Source organism: Equus caballus, chromosome 14 (genome assembly GCF_041296265.1).
Source record: "Equus caballus isolate H_3958 breed thoroughbred chromosome 14, TB-T2T, whole genome shotgun sequence".
NCBI lineage: Eukaryota > Metazoa > Chordata > Mammalia > Perissodactyla > Equidae > Equus > Equus caballus.
In genome coordinates, this window is record NC_091697.1 from 87,469,118 (window position 1) to 87,490,132 (window position 21,015).

Sequence of the window (21,015 nt, forward strand, 5' to 3'; positions counted from 1 at the left end):
GGCTACACAGACAAACCGTGGTGCCGTGTGGGAGAGGACTGCACAAGGGTGTAAATGCCAGGGGGCAGAGGGCCCTGGGGGCTAAGGCAGAGGCTGGCCACCACTGTCTTTAAGTAGTTTTCCTGAGCAGTGCCACAGACGCACTTATTTTTTTGCTTTAATTTTAGATTAGAGTCAGGAGGCTTTGAAATGATTATAGTGGTTTATAATCTACCAGCAAATGAAAGGCATCTGAGCATCAAGATAAATGTCTGAGTGGGGTCTGCTAGCCACTTGAAAAGCATGTGGCTCCACATGCCTAGGAAATCCACAGCTGACTTTAGTAAAATCTCGACTATTAAATATTCCGGCCCTGCACTTTCACAAAGTGCAAAGGACAAAAGTTGTCTCTCTGTATTAACAAGGAAGAATGGTTGGCGGATAAGGCACGGTTTACAAATCTGTATTTATGATTGGGGTCTGGCTGAAAAACAGCGAGAATAAACCATACAACCTGGGAAGTCTAATTCTAGCAGGAAGTTGCTTTGAAATAACATCATACTTCATTCACTCCCCAACTGATGTCTTTGACGACCAGTTTGGACACATCAATAAAACGTCCTGTCACTTACCATATTTTATTTTCTTGCAGAGTTTCCCACTGTTTGATGGTAATTCTAACAGCGCCTGTTCTTACAGCAGAATCACACTCTGATTTCGATTTGCCAAGTAGATTGCTTTTGGCTAAATTTCTTGCCCAAGCACCGGTCCTTATAGTTTGAGAGGGCCCATTAAGAAATCCCTAAAGAAAAATATGCAGCTTTTACTGGCTTGGATTTGTAGCTCCAAAATTTAGAAAAAGGCGGCTGGTTAACATTATAGACATTTTGAAGTACTTGTCTTTCAGAAATGCAAAGAACAAGGGCAAGAAAAGCCCTTTGATGGCTCAGAATTTATTTTATTTTATGTACTTATTAATTGGTACACTTTCTCCCCCATTTTATCCGAAGATTCTGTACACTGAAACAATAAAATAAGTAAAGACATGTGTCTGCTCTAAAATCTCGATATTGGTTAAGTCTCCACGGTCCCTTTTCCTGCCTTCTGGGGAAAGGCTCTTGCTGTTCCCTCAGCCCCCCGGCACTTTGATCTCAGAAGCGGTGCCATTTGGTTGTAAATGTACGTGGCGCCTTTGATCTAGTACTTAGCTGGTCTTATTTAAAATAGATAGCTTCTTTTATCTAAGCAGTGTTTACGAGGTCTCTCTCTGTGAAAGATGGTTTAAATTGCTATTATTTAGATAGAAAGTTATATAAAGTTTCTTAAGAGTGCCCAGATCTGAATCTAATTCTCTAAATTCTAAACCCCCAATGGCACGATTATAGATTTCATGAAGCAAATTCCTATTAAAATGAGCCACTCCTACAGAAGTCGGGTAATATTTGCAAAAACTTTGCTTTTTAATGGGGAAGTGATTTTCCAAAGAATAATAAACGTATCCTACACAGAGGCAAAATGGTAGTCTCAGAGTAACTGAACTGGAAGGCCAATTATCCCTTTGAAATTCATGTATTAATATATTTTTATATTACTGAGTTATGCCTGCGATACAGGGTATATTGAAGTGGGACTTTTTAAAAATAATAAGTGTATATCCTTAATTCTCTTCTTTAAGAGAATTTCTTGAGCATCTTATCAGGTGCTTTAGTGACTTGTGTTGGAAATTCCTAAGCTGTGTTCTAGTATTCTTTCCACAAACTATGCTGCAGGTGCAGAGACACAAAGATGACTGAGTCACAGACTCTGCCCTTAGGTTGCTCACAGTCTGGGGTTAGGGGGCAGAGCACTAGTAGACAATTACACGGTAATGTGGCAAGTGCCTCTCGTGGACAGTGGCCCTCCCAGCGTGGCCTTGGGAGTGGTCAGGGAAAGCTTCCTGGAAGAGGTGGCACCCAAGCTTCAGGAAAAGACTGCTGACTAAGAATTCAGTGTCCTGTAAATTCCCAGCCAAGTCCATAATGCAAAGCCAACCTATACGCCCAGGCCCCTTGGTTTACTACAGATGCCCGAGACCTTGGGAAAGGTCTAAACTTGGAATGGCTTTGCTGTGAGAAGCTACCCCAAAGCCTTCTTGCTAGTCCTTCCACACTCAGGAGAAAAACTCCAGACTACTTTTCACATAGATTTTAGAACTTCAGCTCCATTCTTCATTTAAAGGCGATGTGGGAAATCTCTTTGTGCTGTAAGTGAAAATAGCTGCCTTTAATTGTTCTGTTTTGGTAGGTTCCAGACATATGTTTTTTCCATCCTCCATGCTGTTATGTCCCTACCATTTCAAAAGTCTCGTCATTATTTTATCCACGTATTAACCATGTGCGAGGACATCCAAGAGCTGACCGTGGGAGTCTGGAGGATGCTCAAGAAGTATTCAAGGGGCCCTTCCCAGGCCTGGAGGTTGGGAGAGGGGCAGGAAGAAGTAATCTGTGGTCAAGTCCAGGATCATCACAATAGCAGTCACAGCTGTTCTAGGAGGGAGGTCTCAGGGGGAAAGTGAGAGGGGGCTGGGGGGCCTGACCTTAGGGGGCTCAGCCTTGGTTTGTGCAGACGGAGATGGAGCCAAGAGGCCAGCCTCTGGAGGATACAGAGCACGAATCTGGGATGTTCCTGGATCCGTGCAGGCATGGCGAGCATGGCACAGATGAGGTAGGGGCAACGATATGCTGAAAGTAAACTGAACGGGTTTGGCTTTTTCCCAGTGGTGCTACCAAGCCCTTGAGGCAAAATGAAACTGCAAGATGCAGTGGGATCTTTGGTACTTGCCCTGTTCTTTCACATCGGTCACCAAGCACTACTGATTCTGAGAACCATGCATCTTAGGTCATAGGAGCCATGGAGCTCAGAGAGCCTGGCCTCCCCATCTGTCCAGTGAGGAAACAAGCCCCAAAGTTCAGGGAGCCCAGGTCTCAGACACTGAGTGGCAGAGCCAGGGGTGCCTGGCCACTGGCCTGGTCTTCTCTTTGTGGGGTTTCTTTCCCACTTGGAGTCCTAGAGCAGAGTCTAGGACCCGAGACAGTTGCCAGGAGCCTATGGGAGAGAGGCCATCACACCCAGGGTTCCTCCAATAGGTGTGGTTCCAGGGCCAGTGCGGTTCGCATAGGGCTTCATCCCTCCATCTGGACCCCCAGGGTCCATACCAAGTCAGAACTTGAATAAGAACACTGTAGTTCATGAGAAAAGAGATGGGAAAGAATCAGGATACCCTGAGCAGACCCGTGTGAGCCACGGGAAAGCCAGGCTAGAAGGATGGAGAGCAATATTACATTTGGGAGAAATGAAATGCTTTTTATGAGTTACTGATCATAGGCTGCCTGTGGCCCTTAACTTCAGGAAGGCCAAATGAAGCGTGTCCCATGCAAGCTGCGTGGACTGAGAGCAGTTGGAAAGGGTGGTCCTCAAGAAAATCAGGGGACTTTTATTAGAGGAAGGGGGATAAATGCTGGAAAAGGGAAAACAATAGATTTTGACAGCAGCACCCTTGTCCTAACCTGGAGGTAAAAAAGTATAAGACTGAGATGTTCTCGTAGAGTGTTACCGTGTGCCAGGTTTTCGCAGTGCTTCTTGTCTATTACCTAATTGAGCCTACCCACAGTCCTAGGATTCCTATTAACAGAGGAGGAAATTGAGGCACAGAAAGACTAACTTGCCCAAGGTCTTTCAGCTGTAAGTGCCAGAGCTGGGGTCTGAAGCCAAGCAGTCTGACTCCAGAGCCTGGGTTCTTAATTATTGTGTTAAAAGTATCTCCCATTTTCCGTCTTTCCTTACATTTTTTGTTCTCTGAAATAAGGATTTGAGGACTCTGATAAGGAATGCAATCACCTAGCACACAACAGTAGCTATGATTACTTTTATTATTATTTATTAACAGAGAACACAAAGCCTCTGGTGCATAGTAGATATTCAATGACTGAAATAAGACACAAAGCATTGGAAGACCAACCAGGACATTTGCGTGGGCTCTAGGGCTGCAAGAAAATCTGCATGATCTTCAGCGGATTAGCAGTGGGTATGAGAATAGGTGCAGACAGCAAATGCATGAATAGAAATATCCAGAGACCCACTGAGGCAGGGAGGAAATGGTAAGATGCTGAATCCTTTAATGACTCCTTTTCTCCATCCCTTCTCAAGTGCTGCTTAAGTAGAGCTGAGGCCAGACGGGATGCAGCGAAAGTGGCCCTAATCAACTCCCTCTTCAATGAGCTGCCCTCTCGCAGGATCACCAAGGAATTCATAATGGAGAGTGTGCAGGAAGCGGTTGCCTCCACCAGCGTGAGTACCCAGCAGGGAAGGGAGGAGCTGGCTGCACTGAGAGGACTGAAGCATTGGAATCTTGGGAGGTGCTAAAATGAGCAAATTTTTAAAGAATTTTGCAAGTTTAATTTCTACTCATTAAATCGTTAATTTTCAGAAAAAGAACACTCGGGGTAGAAATCACAAAATTGGAGCTGGCTCTCTATTCCACATCTCAGTAATATTCTTAGCCTCCCTGGATCACAGTTAACCAAGCTTTAAATCAAGGTGGATAATTTGATCCCCCTTGATTTGTTCATTTGAATGTTTACTGTTTGAGGAACATTGTTTCTTTTAGGGCTTGAGAACACATGAAATTGAACACAGCTTTAATTTAGAGATAAAATCATTCATTTTCTCCCGGACTTGACTAATCCCAAAAATTATCTGAAGTGTTCATTAAAAATGCCAATTCCCCAGGGGCCAGCCCAGTGGCATGGTGGTTGAGTTCCCACACTCCACTTCTGTGGCCCAGGGTTCCCAGGTTCAAATCCCAGGCACAGACCCATGCACCACTCCTCAGGCCATGCTGTGGTGGCATCCCACATACAAAACGGAGGAGGATTGCCACGGATGTTGCAATTGCTCAGAGGCAATCTTCCTCAAGCAAAAAGAGGAAGATTGACAATAGATGTCAGCTCAGGGCCAATCTTCCTCACTTAAAAAAAAAAACAAAAACAAAAACAAAGAAAAGTGCCAATTCCCCAGCCAGCACGGGGTCCTGCAATCTGTATTTTTAAGGAAAAACTGACTGCTTAGATATGGGAAAAGCCATATGCTCAGTATTTGTTAGCTTTTAGAATTGTCATGCTTAGTATCAACTACTTCTTTCAGAGAGCTTTGAAAATTTCTGTAATGGACGTAATTAAATGCAAAGTGCTTTAAGAACAAAAAACTATGGCTTAGAAATTTAGGTTGACGTTTTCTCAGCAATCCAGAAGTAGATGATGTGCCCCGTGAATTATCTAGACCTCCTGATCCTTGTTACCTCCTAACTATAAACCCTGGAGGAAGCCTTGGGTCCTCACTGTGGCAGGTGTCTCCCTGGTGTGTAGGCCAAGGGCAGGAACTTTGAATTACCAAAGAGATTAGCCATCTCCTGGCTTCACTCTTAGCAAGGATAAACCCCATCTGAGGTTTTCATTCTCTGAGTCCCTTAATCCGACGAGAAAGGGTCTGTCACTCTGGAAAAACTGCTGATAATGAAAGAGACATTATCACACTAGCAGTGGCCTTTTTGCCCCTTTTCCCCTCATAAACGCTCTTATCACCCAGAGGAGAGATAAGGAAAGGGGCAACGGACAGAGTGGTTGACCTGGCAGGGAGACGGCAAGGAGGCCTGTTCTGTATCTGCTCTGAGGATGAAAGGAAGCCTTTCTTTTCTTCCCCTGTAAATTTCAAGTGCCTTTGAGGAAGAGAAGTTAGGAAAATGATGCCTGATTTATATGTGTGGAATTTACTCAGGAGCAGGGAGGGACCCTCTGTGTAAATGTAATTTATCATTTCTTCATGGAAATTTCTAAGGAAAGAGAATATATATGGTTTGCAGGCTTCTGGATGGATTTCCTCTGGGATATTTAAAAAGCCAACATAAATATTTCAGCAGCAGTGTGTTAATGTTATTGCATTCAAAAGCCATAAATTTGCTGCTATCTGATGCTGGCAGTTGTTTGTGCAGTCTCACGAAGACATTGCCCACCTTCCCAGGAATCCAAGGCCGTGGGATATTGCAGGGCAGGCCCCAGTGCCATTCCAGAGCTCGCGTTAGCTTTTTTACTGCTGTCCCCCCTAACCAACTTGAACAGGAATTTCATTTCTACCCAGCACCCACCCACCTTGTTTCCTAAAGACTGAGTGGTCCAGAAGTGAAAAAATATAAACCACGATCCATGTCTCCAGGCCGAACACCAGCATACGATGAAAAGCTCCCATTAAGAGTCATGGTAGTAAAATATGAATGCTCCATACCACCAGGGAATTCTTTCCGTCAGTTACATAATCTTGCCTGGTTATCACTGGAATCAGACGGAGCAAGGTAGGCCGTTTCAAGATTTCAGTAACAAACGAAGGGAGCCTCCGAGGGCAACCACTCAAACACTAATGCCACGACTAACAAAAACAAGAATCTCTGCTTTGGGATAATTCTTCTTTTAGCAAGTACAGAATCAGTTAACATTCTAATCAAAAGCTAGATTCAGATTGATTACAAAATCCTCTTCACTCCGAGTCATGGTGAGCTTAAGGATTTTACTCCAAATCAGCTGGAGACTCCATTGTAGAATGCACACCCGAAGGGTTAGCACAACAGAAGGCTCTCTGTGGGGCACAGGATCAATTCAGGAACACTCAAAGAAGAGGAGGAAAAATCCGTAATACTTTCCTTTTTTGCTTCCTTCCCAAGGGCACACTGGACGACGCAGACGACCCCAGCACCAGCATCGGGGCCTATCACTACATGCTGGAGTCGAACATGGGGAAGACCATGCTGGAATTTCAGGTACCCGGCTTCCTGTCATTTGTTTATTTTGCTTCACAATCCAGGAGCCCAGGAGTATGCCACTCTTATCACGAGCATCTCCTGTCCCGATAAGCCACTCTTTTTTTGTTTTGGTCATTTTAATTTAACCCTCTTAGAATCCAGCACGTAGCTCTCTCTTAGGCTAAACAAACACAAGTCACAGTCATTGCTTTCTTAAGGGAAGGAAAAGAGTCTAAGAAGCAGGTGGGAAACGCCACTGTCTTAGGACCCTGTAACATTTCACCAGCTTCTCAGTACAAAATTCCCCCTTAAACCAAATCAAACCATTGGAAGTGCTGATTGTGACCATTTGGTTCTTAATTTTCAGAAGTCATAGATGAAGGTGCCTGCAACATATCTTAAACAATGCCCCCTCAGTTCTGGTATTTCTGTTAAATAAGACCTGCCACCTCCTATCGTTAACTAACACCAAAAATTTAGCAAGCTGTGAGCCCTTTTCCATCTGCTGCTGACAAGCAATAATACAGCTGAGGAACTATATTACCTATTATTCGCAAATCAAATAATTGTATTAATAACAATAAGAATGATAATAGCTGGTCCTTACCGAGTGCTTACTTTCTCTTGCCCTGTGCTAAGCATTTAGCAAATATTTGCATAACTTAACCCTCACAATAAACAGATGAGTATTTATGATCCCCATGTCATCATTGAAGGAAGTGTGCCATGTAGCTTAGCAAATGGTGGAGCCATGGTTCAGACCCAGCAGACTGATTTCTGAGCTCACACCCCCCGCTATTATTCTATATTGGGCCAGACAGATGAAAATTCAGTAGTGATTGGGCATGAAATGTGTGCCCTCTGAAAAAACTAAATGGGATGCAGTTGAATATCCACATACATGCAATGATAGTAGGAATCAGTATGCAGTGTTAGAATGAGGAGTCTTTACCCCTAGTATTTCAATTTTTTTAGGTTAGATTCCCAGAAGTAACCAGAGATTAGAGAGTTAGATTCCAAGAAGCAATCAGAGACATAACGTTTTATGGACAAACATGTTCATCATGGTATAATTTACAACAGTGTTACAGCCGAGGCCTGAAGCCACCAGCTTTCAAATACCTTCCTTGGTGACTTTCAGACTCTTTTCCTGACTACAGAGGCATAGCCACTTCTTAGGTGGATATGTCTCTCCTGCCCATTTTTAAAAATCAATACTTTTTCTCATCAACCCCTTGTTTGAAGCAAAAACACTCTTTCTTCGCCCTGTCCTGGGAAGATCTGGGTCATCTGTTTTCTCCGTAAGCAGCCGGGGTCTCGCTGACCCTTGATGTTGCTGGTCTCGGTTTGGAAGAGACCAGGTACCCTTAACACCTCCCCCCGGGAGAGGACGGGGCGGCCTCGGCTCAGCCTTTGGAGCGGGCTGGCCAGCAGGGCTCTGCTCCTCACCTCTCAATCCGTTTCCTCATTTGTCTGTAAGCCAGGAAGAAGAATAGTAGTGGCGCCACCTCACAGTGCCGTTGTGAGGATTAGATGGGACAACATAGAAAGAGTCCAAAACAGTTCCTGGCATGTGGTAAATGCTCACTGAAGGTTCACAACTGTGATGATCTATATTTCTGAAGAAGGGGTGCTTTACTGGAAATGCCAGAAGCTACCGGCTGGGTTCCCTGGACAACTGTATCTAACCTAAGGGTTCAGATGAGGACGGGGTGGCTACCCCCCACTAAATGCTTCAGGGCTATTGCTGTAGAAGAAAAGAGTGGAAGTGTAAAGGTCCTGTATTTATTTATTCATTCTCTAAAGTCAGGGAAAATAAACAAACGGGAAGAGCACGACGTGAGAGAAAGAACACAAACTCTTAAAATTCATCCAGACCTGAGTGTGGAGCCTGCTCTACCAACTGCCCCCTGTGACTGTAGCCATTCGGAGACTCTGTTTTCCCATCTGTAAAATAAGATTCAGAATGCCCATGCTGTAGGACTTTTGTGGGACCATAATACGACATTCATAAAGCATCTCGCACAGTGATTATTCCAGGGAAGAGCCTCATATATATTTTAACCCCTCCCCTCTCAACCCTAACCAGAGAATATCGTACTTCATTTACTATAGAATGAATGTTGCCAGCCGCTGTACACGTAGTAGCTCGTATGTGATTTAGTAGCTATTTTCAGAAAATTAAAAATGATCTTTGAATGCAGTTGGGTTAGTCTGCCAAAGATGAGGAGGACAAGACTCTTTTTTTAAATTCTTAAAATTCCATTCAAGTCCTATGAAAGGCTGTACTCAACCACCTTTGGGTGGTGCATTAATTGCCTTGCTAAGGGCTGTGTTTTCTGTGTGGTCTATGTAGTAAGGTATTTAAATATGTGAAATAATAATCTGCATCATACCGTGGAAATGCTTCATAAATTCTCATACAGGAGGCTGAGTGCAGGATGGTGGACAAAGGAAGAGGAAGATGTGAGGGCAGGAAAACTCCAAACTCCTTCCCCGCAGTAGGGATGCTGGCAACCCAGGAGGAGGGCCGTGGAGCACATCCCTTTTCCTTCCGCCAGCTCTAGGTTGCCTGCTGGGTCTGGGCACATTCCTCGGTGGCCTGGGTTAAATGCATCAGGCTGTTTTTGCACATAATGGGAATTGACCACACACCTGGGCTGTTTGCAGCCGACACAGCAATTCAGTACCCCTGGTGGGTAATAGATGTGTGTCTGCATCTAGCTATGGATGACTGTTCCATATGAAAACAAGGCTGGTGTCTCCTGACTGCCCGCAGGCTTTCAAGGGGGGCCGGCGAGGAGGCAGTGCTCAGAGGAAATGTGATCGCCCTCTGCTTACCTTCACTTCGTGGGAGGCGAGCTCGGGTGCCATGCAGAAAACTGCCCGATGTTTGGGGGAGGGACGGCGACGGCACCAGCCACTGGGTCTTGTCAAGGTCAGATTTGAGGCAGACTTTGACTGAAGCTGGTTAATATATTTATTCTGAAGCCTAATGCAATCCAAGAAAGAGTTGTTTATTTACATCTTTGCTAAATTCTCCAGGTCGCCTTTTAAAATCTCGTCCCATAAACAAATTTCCTCTTAAATCCATTCTCTTGGGTGGGGAGATGGTGCCCACCTGTTTTTCAAGTTCTCCGTTTACAGTGTTTGTTTTTCTTATTTCTGATGAATCACAGAACCAAGCCAGTCTCCCAGACAGAGTTCCAGAGAGAAGCAGTACGCATTTTCTCCCCACAAAGTAGCTGAAAGGCCAAACATTGTTTCTAATCGGAGGCAACACCAGGAAGCCCTGAGAGAGCCCAGTTGTTAGTTTAAATTGAATGAATGACAAAATGAACCAAGGAAGCTGTAGAAGAAAAGCTACAACTGCTCTTTTTCCTGAAGAGAAAGCAAGCACAGGGCTCCCTCAATTCTCCATTCAATTTTAAATTGACTTTGCTGATCGGGACTGGCCACAAAATTGGGTGCAAAGTGAAAATGCAGGGCCTGTTGTTCAAAAATTACTAAAGATTTCAAGACAGGGGAGCATTAAACGCAGCATGGGCGCTGTGTGACTGCACAGGTCACACGCTCGCGCAGCCACCTCATCCTGAGACAGACCCACGAGAAGGGCCCAGACCAGGGTGAGCAGAGTTAGGGGGTCGCTTCAGGCACAACGTTTAAAGGAGCTCCAAAAACTCAGTAATCAAGACAAACAATATTATAATGCAATATTTTTAAAACTCTAATGTGCAAAAATTCATGACGATCAAAATACTGAAATTTTAAATAAAGACAGAATTTTAAATAAAAGACCCTGAACTTGTGTGATTCACTTAAATCTTGCCTCACCTATCTCACCCTAGTCCTGGCCCAACCTACAAGGCCAGCTTCTTGTTTTTCTGTCAGCCCAGCCAGACTCCCCAGGCTTTGAGACCAGCCCAGAGAACAGCACAGCACAAGGACTTCCGTGAGAGCAGGACAGAGAGCTCCCTAGACTGCCTTAAAGTGACAGGCCTTCAACAAGGAGAAAACAGGACTGTAAAGACCAGGCCGCGAGGAATCGTGGTGAAACTAGGAAGCGAATCCTCTCAGAAGTCCAGTCTCCAACACAAGGATTTCCAGTGGAATCTGCGAGAACCATACAGGAGTTCCGGGGGCAGAGCCAAGGGTTTACTCAGCTTCAGGAAGATCTGAAGATAGGGAATTTGTTCTTATGAACGGAAATAAAGGGGGACAGGAAGAAGGTGAAAATATTTCCATGCACTTTACATAATGATGGCAAGATCAATCTCTCTTGAGAGGAAAGCAAGAACTAGATCGGGACATAATGTAAGAAGGCAGAAAGGTCGTCTTCCCTAGGAGATTTTAGGAACAAAAGCAACACTGGGGAAGAGGCAATTGTGTTACTTTAGAGAAAAACACTACTTGGTGATGGAATAGAAAGTTAGACAAATCAGAGGAGGGAGGAAGATGACCCTCCTCCTACAGGCCAAAACGGTTCCAGTCTCTTTGGGGATGTTTTTGAGAGATTCAGTTACAGAGAGATGAAACTTACATGAGATGAGATGAGATGAGATGAGAAAGGTTTCTATTCTGTTCACAGCGTAATTGTGAGTCCTACAGTCTTAGAGCGATTGCTGGGTGGAAGGACAGCACTTCATCTGGAAGAGGGGGTTGGAGTTAAAACGAGAGCCCAGACCTTGGAGGAAGAAGACAGTGCTACTAAGGCGTTAGAGGATGGAATTGAGAGCCCTGTTAGCAATAGGCTGTTTCTCAAACTGGACCACAAGGACACAAGGACAATGACAAGAAGAATTTGGCAGCCACACAATAAATTCAGTATGTCTCTCTGAGTTTGCATGAAGATTGGGGGGAGTGAGGACCAGGTGGGAGTGGGGATCATATTTATTTTCTGTCTTTAAAAAATCAGCATGGGGCTGGCCCCATGGCTTAGTGGTTAAGTTCAGCACGCTCCACTTCAGCAGCCTGGGTTCAGTTCCCGGGTGTGGAGGGACAATACTCTTTGGTGGCCACGCTGTGGTGGTGACCCACATACAAAATAGAGGAAGACTAGCACAGATGTTAGCTCAGAGTGAATCCTCCTCAAGCAAAAAGAGGAAGATTGGCAGCAGATGTTAGCTCAGGATGAATCTTCCTCAGCAAAAAAAAAAAAAGTAAAAAATGGGCATATACAATAGTATACAAAATTCAAGTGGAGTCTTAAGATAAAACACGAAATGAAAAGAAATGTCTTATTTGTAAGTATTGGCCCTAACATCATAGAGACTGTTTCATATCAGGATATAAAGAGTGTTTCTATTTATTTCTATGGCTGCAAAGTGTTCATTGAGTAGGTTTGAGGGTATAGTGAGAAGGGTAGCACAAATTTACCTTCCTAGGCCACTGTGGTTGCGCTGATGAGAAGCACAGTGGTGAGAGACCATTTGTTATAGAACAAACCACTCCCACTTTTCCAAATTAGCATAGAGATGTGACAGAGTGAAAATGAGGGGGGAGCAGTCAAGAAGTGGAGGAGAGAGGGCATGAGAGGGGCTGCTTCCCTGGGCACTGGACCCAGGACGCTTGGCAGATGGTGGGGGTCTCCATTTGGGGCAGCAGGAGTAATTCAGCTGATATCCATTTTAATTAATGGAAACCAATGGTTTTGCATTTACTGAGGTCCCTGTGGGCTCTCAGGGCACTTACTGTGCAGTAGAACACAGACAAAATCTCAAAGTGGATCCCAAACTGAAAAAAAGAAAACCATTACATTCTAATGGCAATTTTAGACATGAGAAGAACCCTATTTGTTCTTCTGATAATCTCATAGCTTTAAAATTTACCTAATAATTTTAAGATGTCTGAAATCTCAGGGTGACTTTGTGTCTTCTGATTTTCATAATGAAAACTTTTTCCTGAGCAAGCAGAGTAAAGACAGTTAATAAAAGTCAGCTTTTTTGAATAGGTAGTAGGACATTTGTCTAAATGTTTTCATAACCAGCTTCATGACCAGGAAGTTCCTTAGTTGTATTGAGTTATTTTCTGATAATTATATAGTTGTGGTTTTTGCTATTAATCCACAATAGATGTCTCCCTCAACAACAAAGAAAATAAAAAGAAAGGCAGCTAACGTCAGTTGAAGACTGCTAGTTCTAATTATAGTAGGAAAATTAAATCTTCAGTGTGTCTGCACACTTGAGCATGCTCTTGTGATCACGCGAGGAAGGTTGGAGCTGATGGAAAGGCTTAAGGCTGTGCCCAGCCCTGACCATTGGACAGGGAGGCTATGGGTGGGTTTTAATGTCATTTCAACCTTATTCTCCACATTTTAAGACATTTTCTTAACTGAATTTATAAATTTAGGAGTACTTTACATTTTTTGTAGTTTGTCCCATGTTTTATATTTATATATTTACCTTTTGGCTTAATTTTTTTAATTTAAATTGTTTTCTTTAATATGTAATATTGTCACATATTCAAAACCCAAAAGGTTCAAAAGACTGTCAGAGGAAGGTCTCCCTCCCACTCTTGCCCCGAGGCTTTCCTTTTCTGTCCCCAGAGGCAACTAACCTTATGGATTCTTTTTTTCTTTCCAGAACTCTCCTATGCATTTGCAAGCAAATATTTATAGAGATCTCTCCTTTTTTAATCTAATAGTAACACACAGCATACACTGTTGTGCACCTTGCTTTCATTTTCTTTTAACAACACATCTTAGAGATTCTTTCTAGTAGAACCTAGAGAGCCCTCTGTCCTTTCTTTCTGGCTGCAAAGCATTCTGTAGTGGGAATGTGTTGTAGGGGAGGAAAAATAATTTTCCCGCTACCCTTCCGAGTTCTTAGCTGAGGCCCCTGTGATAAAAGACAGATTAACAAGGGAAAAACAGAAGTTTACTGACATGGATACTTCATGTATACATGAGAGATACCCAGAGGAAAATGAGTAACTCCAGAGGTGGCTTAGAATTCAGGATTAAATGCCATCTTAATCGGGAAAGGGGAGGGAGGCTGTAGGCCTCTTAGGGGAGGGTAAATGATTTTTAGATGAGAGAGTCCTTAGAAGAACAGATGGGAGGTGTGACAGTTTGGGACAAGTGTGTCCGGGTTTGGTGTGGACTTCTAGTCTCCTCTCCTGTGATGAGAGTCAATCTTCCCTGGGTGATGAAATTCCTCAGGAGGGGATTTAGGACAAATGAGTTCCTTTTGGAGGGTCTGCTTTAGGCAGATAAAGGGGAGTTCAGAGAAAGCCTCTCTCTGCATTTGTTTTTTTCAAGTACCTACAGCTCAAAATAATCAATATCCCCAAGTGGCATATTTGGAAGTGGCATGTCCAGAACTTCTACAGTCATATTTTGTGGTGTAGTATTCTGCTGCTCTTCAGTATCAGACTTTATTTAAGCATTCCTTAAAAAGTGAGCGTTTAAAATATTCCCAGTCTTGAGCAATTTCAAAAAATGATACAATGAATAACCTTGCCTAAACATTATTTTCAGATGTGCTGGTATATTTAGATTACTTGTTGGGTGTAGAATTGTTAAAGCACCTGTGTTTTTAGTGTTGAAATATATTTGTCAATTAGTTAGTCATTTTATTGTGCAAGTATGGACATAGCAGGGGAGAGAAGGAAGAATGTTCCAGAAGCCTGGGGGCTCTGGCCTTAGAAGAGTCTCAAAGTGCTCTGACAATGTGGTATATTCTATTCCTCTGATATATTGGGGGATCAGAGTTATGCCCTGCTCGGCCCTCACTGATGCTCTTTCACGTTTCTGCTTTGAGACGAATGACAGGCATTTGGGTTTTGTAGGAGCTGATGACCATTTTCCAACTACTGCACTGGAACGGGAGCCTGAAAGCCCTTCGTGAAACCAAGTGTTCCCGACAGGTGAGATTTCCCAATCAAGAATGGGTTTGTGTTGTATGGACTGAGCGGATGCCTCATCACCATCCTAGGAGATTTCCTTCATTGGATTTTTCTCTGTTTAAATTTGGTATCATGCTTACTGAATCAGAACAAAGGATACATGAAAAAATGTGTGTAACGGTCCAGTTGAGTCGAGGCCTGAGCAGTATGCACACTACGAAGAATGCTGGCTGCACGTAGGACTGGTTTAGATACTCCCTGTACTGAATGCCAGAAGGGAGGCATCACTAAGACAGACTTCGTTTCTAAGGCAAATGCTGACTCTGCTCTCTGCACCTGCCCTGCCTGCTCAGAATTTGTGGCCTTTCCCGCGCTCCAATGCAGAAAGAAACTGGGCATGCATTGCTTCTGACCCTCCTCACTGAGGTGAGGGTGCAGTTGGTTGTGGTGGGGGGATTCTTCTCACCTGCACCAAAAGTGCCCAACGGACAACAGAAATGACATAAAGGTGGGCAAGCTGGCATTCAATCACCCCGATTTTTCGGTTTGGAAGTTTCGGCTTTACTTTTCAGAGACAGTGTCTCGCTGTTTCTTTGTTATCTATGAGAAGCACCTCTCTCCCTGTTTAGTGGCGAAGGGAAACCCTCTCCTGTGTAGCTAATGGTTTTCGCCTACTACCCCTCACAATTTATCCTTCCTTTACCCAGTGAGACTCTGAAAGATGGTGGTGTATTTTCAAGTATTTGCTAACGGGGATTTGCATGAGGAACAAAGCCTCTACTAGTCAGACAGATGAGGTGGACGTTCGAGTCTTCCGTGCATTGCAGACCCAGGAATTTTAAGTTGTTCTTTGCTGAGAAAGTCTGGCTTTCAAAATGTCGGAGACGGAAGAGAAATGAGTAGCTGACAATGGCTTTGGCTATTTTTTTTCTTTTCCTTTGATTTTATAAAAGGCCTTTGAAATATGCTGGGTTGGTTATAAACACTTTTCCATGATTGTTTTTAATTTGTTAAGGTCATAAATAAATACCATATGTTCTTGAAAATAAAAGTAAGCAATGCATCCATTCCACATGATCGTCTTAAAGCGTGTCCGTTAAACCTATACGTGACGTTATAGTGTATTGGCAAATTTTTCACATGAAAATTGACAGGTAGTGACTAATTTTTAATTGTTTGCAGAAGTAAAAGACAATGTACCATGAAGGTACTATAATGATATCAAAAATGGTAATCACTACCTTCCATAATACATTTTTAAAGTTCTTTCTGTAGTTTCTGTGAGCCATTTGGACTGTGATTTTGCTTATGTTAACAACACAACAGTTGGGAAGTTGACTGTCTTGGTTTCTGCGTCTTGCCCTGAGGTACCCTTGACTCCCAGCTTCCTACTTTCTGCAATGGGTGTGATCAAACCCACTTCTGCCCAAATCCTTCCATACGGCTGTTTCCATCTCTGTCTTGCCAAAGGAGATAAGGCTGGGCAGAAGAGTTCAATGAATAAGTGAGGTAATGTTCAGAGTAATTGTTAGAGGAATGCATTTTTCTAGAAGACATTTTCTAGTGAGGTCAGAGCTCTGCTTTGTGAACATTATTGAGTCATTCCTGGTGGTACTGTTTTGACTCAACCATCGTTTGGTGAACCAGCTTAGCCCTTCATTTTCTTTAAGAAGTATGTCATAGGAGTTGGCTTCAGTTTGTGAACATCAGAGAGGTTTGGTTGTTGGTAAAATCCCCATGCACATTGTTGGGGGGTGGAGAATGGAGGCAAAGGAAATGAGGCGTTGAAAGGCCATGAGCACAGACGCCTTTGCTGCCCTTGACTGACACTCTGGACTTTGTTTCTTGGTTCCCAGGAAGTCATCTCCTACTATTCCCAGTATTCCCTAGATGAAAAGATGCGCAGCCACATGGCCCTGGACTGGATCATGAAGGAGCGGGAATCGCCAGGAATTCTCTCTCAAGAACTACGAATGGCCCTGAGGGAGTTGGAGGAAGCCAGGAAAGCAGGACAAGAACTACGGTTTTACAAAGAAAAGAAAGAAATCCTGAGTTTAGCCCTGACTCAGATCTACAGCGAGTCTGACACTTCCTCACCCAGTGATGATCAGCTGAGCCTCACGGCCCTTTGTGGCTATCACTAGCAAGGCCTGGTCCCAGCTGCCCCCGAGGTTGGCAGAGGCTGGACTCTAACATTAGGAAGCTCACTGAAGGAGGTCATCGGAGGCTTTAGCACTGATAGCTACTAGCTGAAGGCTGTTCTAATCCTCCCACCCCTCTATTCACAGCATCTGAGAGTAGTAGAACCTTACAGGACCCAACATCCCACTCAATGCAATTTTCCTATCATGCTCTCAATGGTTCCACTTGAGACTGAAAGGACAGAGACAGGATTATTGAAAAATATTTTCCAGGCGTGGCTCCAGCCTAAAGCCCAGTTGACATGTGCCTGGCTAGATTATATAGTTGTTTCAAAGAATTGGCAGGTGTAGCATCCCCTAGAAAAACATGAGCCAGGACTGCCAAAAGTAGCATGATAGCAATTTTTTAAAACACTTGGGATTGAATAAACAATACAGATTGTTTTTAAAATATCCAAAAGTCAGAGTTTATTCCTAAACTTTGTAAGCTTAGAGATAGCTTACCCTCTACTAGGTATGACCCAAAACTATAGTGAAAATTTTATCTGGACACCCCACTATCAAAGATCTTAAAGGGGTAATAATATGAAAATGCTAGATAAATTTAATGTGGCTTAAAATGCCATTGTAATAATAATTTTTAAAAATCCATGCTCTTCTAGATGGGGATAAATGTCATCTAGAATAGTACCCTCACTCATACTGCTACAAAGAATTAATATCCTATGTTTGGAATCTTGTGATCAGTCATGTTCATTTTTAATTTGCAAATAGATAACTTGATTTGTTTTTATTTTTGCCCCTGCTGTCATACATCTGTAAGGGGGAAATTACTGGCAATTTAAGGGTTAAAACATTTTGAGAAATCGATAGCATTTAACAGTGCTTGCATTTGATTCATTTCTCATGCATGAGAGAGAAGGGATCTTTAGCTGTCTTTGTTATTGTTCAAGAACATGGGCCACCAGTAGCTCAAATGTGGTGTCACTTTAAAGTTTAAATTACCGGAATCTTCTTTAAAGATGAGATAAGATATTGCCATCTCTCTTTGAAAATGGCTTGGATCAATTAACTGGTTAGAAAACAAAAAGCAAATACAAACCAATTTTTAGATGGTTCCTGTTCACTCAAATTTAAGAATGGCAGTAGTGTCAATTTTCAATGCTTGCAGGTATTTCCATATCTATAACATGAAAAGGATTATCCTACACTTAGTCCAATAATTCAAATTAAAGAAAACAGTTTTCTCAATTTTAAATAAGGTTTCTTTTTCTTCTTGTTTAGGCAAATGCAGACTAACTTTCCTGAAAGCAAAAACCATTATAATTAATCAAAGTTTACAAAAACATTATAGTTTAGCCTCATATCTAAATAGGTTCAAAGGTAATTGTCACTCCTTAAATCCCTATGAAAACTACTTATAATTTGGAATTAGCCTTGATAATAAAAAATTAACTTCATGCATCATATTTCTCATATCAGGGGAAAATTTAGCTACATATCTGCCCTACTCTAATGTCTTGAAAAGGTAACATTATATAATATTAGATAAATTTTATTTAAAAATATTGTTTTAACAAAAATCACCTTCCTCCCCATAATGAGGCTAAACGTCACCTAGAAGAAAACTTTATTCTCTTACATTCCTGAAAAGGAATTAGAATCAATACATGTAAGTTGAATAAATTTTAAAATTAAGAAAACTATTTAAAGTAATTTTTTCATAAAGTCACTATCCTTTATCACTTCAAAAAAGCCACAATTCTCATGTCCAGTGTGATTAAAGGTAGGTACAGCTTTACTGCATTTGCAGCCTTTGACAATGACCACCGCAAGCTGACACCATCTAATTAGATGCAGGAACAGGAATCAGCTAGAAAAATATTAAATTCACTCTCTGCCCTACAATTAGAAAACTGTACCCATTCTGTAAATTAAAAGCCGAGGTTCCCCCTTGGCCACTATCAGTTTTTCCCAGCTGGTCAAAACTGCCTGCTCTTCTTGGAATTGTGAAAGCTACAGCAAAAAACACTAAAGTCAGAATCTTTACCACTGTTGGTCCCTTTGATGCTCATTTATAGCAAATCTCTTTCAGCTAAGACATAATGGCTGTCAGTACATCATATAAACATCTATAATCCTGGCCCAGAGAAGAGCAGGGTTGAAGAGCAAAGTAGATTATTATTATTTTTCCTTTTCTATATCTTGTTTTCAATAACATACTGTGTTGAAGGGGACTAGAGTGGAGAATTCTCTGTTTAAATATATGGAGCTCTGGATGTTAACCTTTTGTGGTTATAAACCCTTTGAGAGCCTGATAAAAGCTATGGATCTTCTCCTAGGAAAATAGAATGCAGCATACACATTCAAAATAGTTTCAGAGTACGTGGTCTCCCCAAAGACTATGGATTGCTCTGTACGAGGACCCCCAGTTGGAACTCTTAATTTTGAGCACATAGTTACAGTCTCAAGCTTTTCAGCAAGGATCCAACCTAGCTCAGACATAGCCCCACGTAGCCTATTTAAGATAAATCTCATCATCCTTAAATACAGAATAGCACTGTATTTTGACAAAAGATAGTTTAATTTTCTCAAAATCCAAATACACCAGATTGTTATGAAAAAACAGCTTAAAGCAAACAAGTCACTAAACTTGTGTGAACATATCAGAATATTACAGATTTAATAAAGTCATCGTTCCTCTAATGATCGGAATTCGGTTGTCCATTTGTTCAAAACCTATAGTCCACTGATATGATTGCTATTAAATTCATTCACCTATTTCTAGAAGAGGAAAGGAATGAAACTATTGATATTCCTGAAATGCTGTACTTACCTCAACTGTGAATCTGATCCGCTTGGTCTCAGGAAAAAGAGAAAGAAAGCAGAAAGACTTAACACTTTCCTGTTTCTTTAGGAAAGCTTTTGAAGACAGAAGAATTGTTGTACTTGAGCATTCACCTTTGAAGTGCTTTAGAGAATTCTAAGTTATATCAGGCCATCCCTTTCTTTCTTGCCAAAGGACAAAAGAAGCCAGACTAAGAGTATTTGCATTATCCTTGACTATGTTTACAAGTAAACACTGTTCAAGATATTCTCTTTCATATATTGTTAATATTTTTTTTTGTTTTGCCTTGCAGAAATGCAACTATAAGATTTCTTCTATGGTGTCCATTGTGTTCAAAAGCAACTATTAGGATTGCTTTTAGCTGGGGCTCCAGGAAAATGAAAATCATTTTCCCTACCACCGTGTTTCTCAACTTTGGCTGCATATTAGAAATACCCAAGAAGCTTTAAAAATCCTAAATGCCCAGACTGTACCCAGACCAATGAAATCAGATTCTCTGGAAGTGGGGCCAAGTATCAGTATCTTTTAAAGTTCCCCAGGTAGTCCCAAAGTGCAACAACCACTGCTCTGCCCAGGAAATTCTGCCTCAGAGGTGTATGGCCTAACTGGTAGGAGCTGTTACTCTGCTTGGCCTTGACCTCAAATTCGAATGTTGAGCTCTTCTGAGCTAGGTGTGAAGGAGCAAATCCTTTGGCTTGGCCAAGAGGCTCTCCTAGAGCCCAGGACTAAAGCAGGGCAAGTGCGCGCGCACACACACAGACACACACACACACACACACACACACATTTATCTTAGCAAGGGAGCCAGATTCTGCCTCTGGGCCCAGGCTTTCTTCCTCAAATATGATACGTGAACTCCGTGCCAGAATCACCTGGGGTACTCATTTAAAAATACACATTCCCGGGCCACACCCAGACCTGCTGACCGAATTCCAGGAGAAGGTCTGGATCACTTACCACTTGACCAGGTGTTTCTGATCACACATAAATTTGAGCTCTTTTGGCCTAAAGCTACCTAACACATTCTTTACTAGGCAGCATAGCCCTGGTCCTTCTGCCATAACCAGCCTCTTGGGGGAGAACAGAGAAGGAATTAAGGAGAGAGGGGGAGGTCGCCTCTCTGCCCCTCCTGGAAGCCGGAGAGAAGCAGAGAAGCAGAGAAGCAGAGAGATATGGCTGCCTTCTCTCTCCTGAAAGAGCGGCTCCTGCTCTTTTATCACTTTCAGTCCAAAATCTGGAATTACTTTTAATCTCTTTACCAGAAACCATGGAAATCTCTATTAGCTCATGGTTACAGTCACCTCTTTAAAGCTGACTAAACCCTGATAGCACTTTCTTCCTTGGAGCAAAGTCGGTTGTGGGAAAGGCGAGCGGAA

The 21,015-nt window shown here is 42.6% G+C and overlaps 1 protein-coding gene across 1 annotated transcript in view; it reads left to right on the plus strand.

Moving 5' to 3' along the window:
* LIX1 (limb and CNS expressed 1) overlaps positions 1 to 19,497 on the plus strand; it is a 48,335-nt gene extending 28,838 nt beyond the window's left edge. The window contains exons 3-6 of the mRNA XM_001504607.6: positions 4,165 to 4,305; positions 6,728 to 6,823; positions 14,594 to 14,671; positions 16,507 to 19,497. Coding sequence (XP_001504657.1) covers positions 4,165 to 4,305; positions 6,728 to 6,823; positions 14,594 to 14,671; positions 16,507 to 16,794 — 603 coding nt within the window. The 3' untranslated portion in view covers positions 16,795 to 19,497. The remainder of the gene's footprint in view (positions 1 to 4,164; positions 4,306 to 6,727; positions 6,824 to 14,593; positions 14,672 to 16,506) is intronic.
* Positions 19,498 to 21,015: the final 1,518 nt, after the last annotated feature.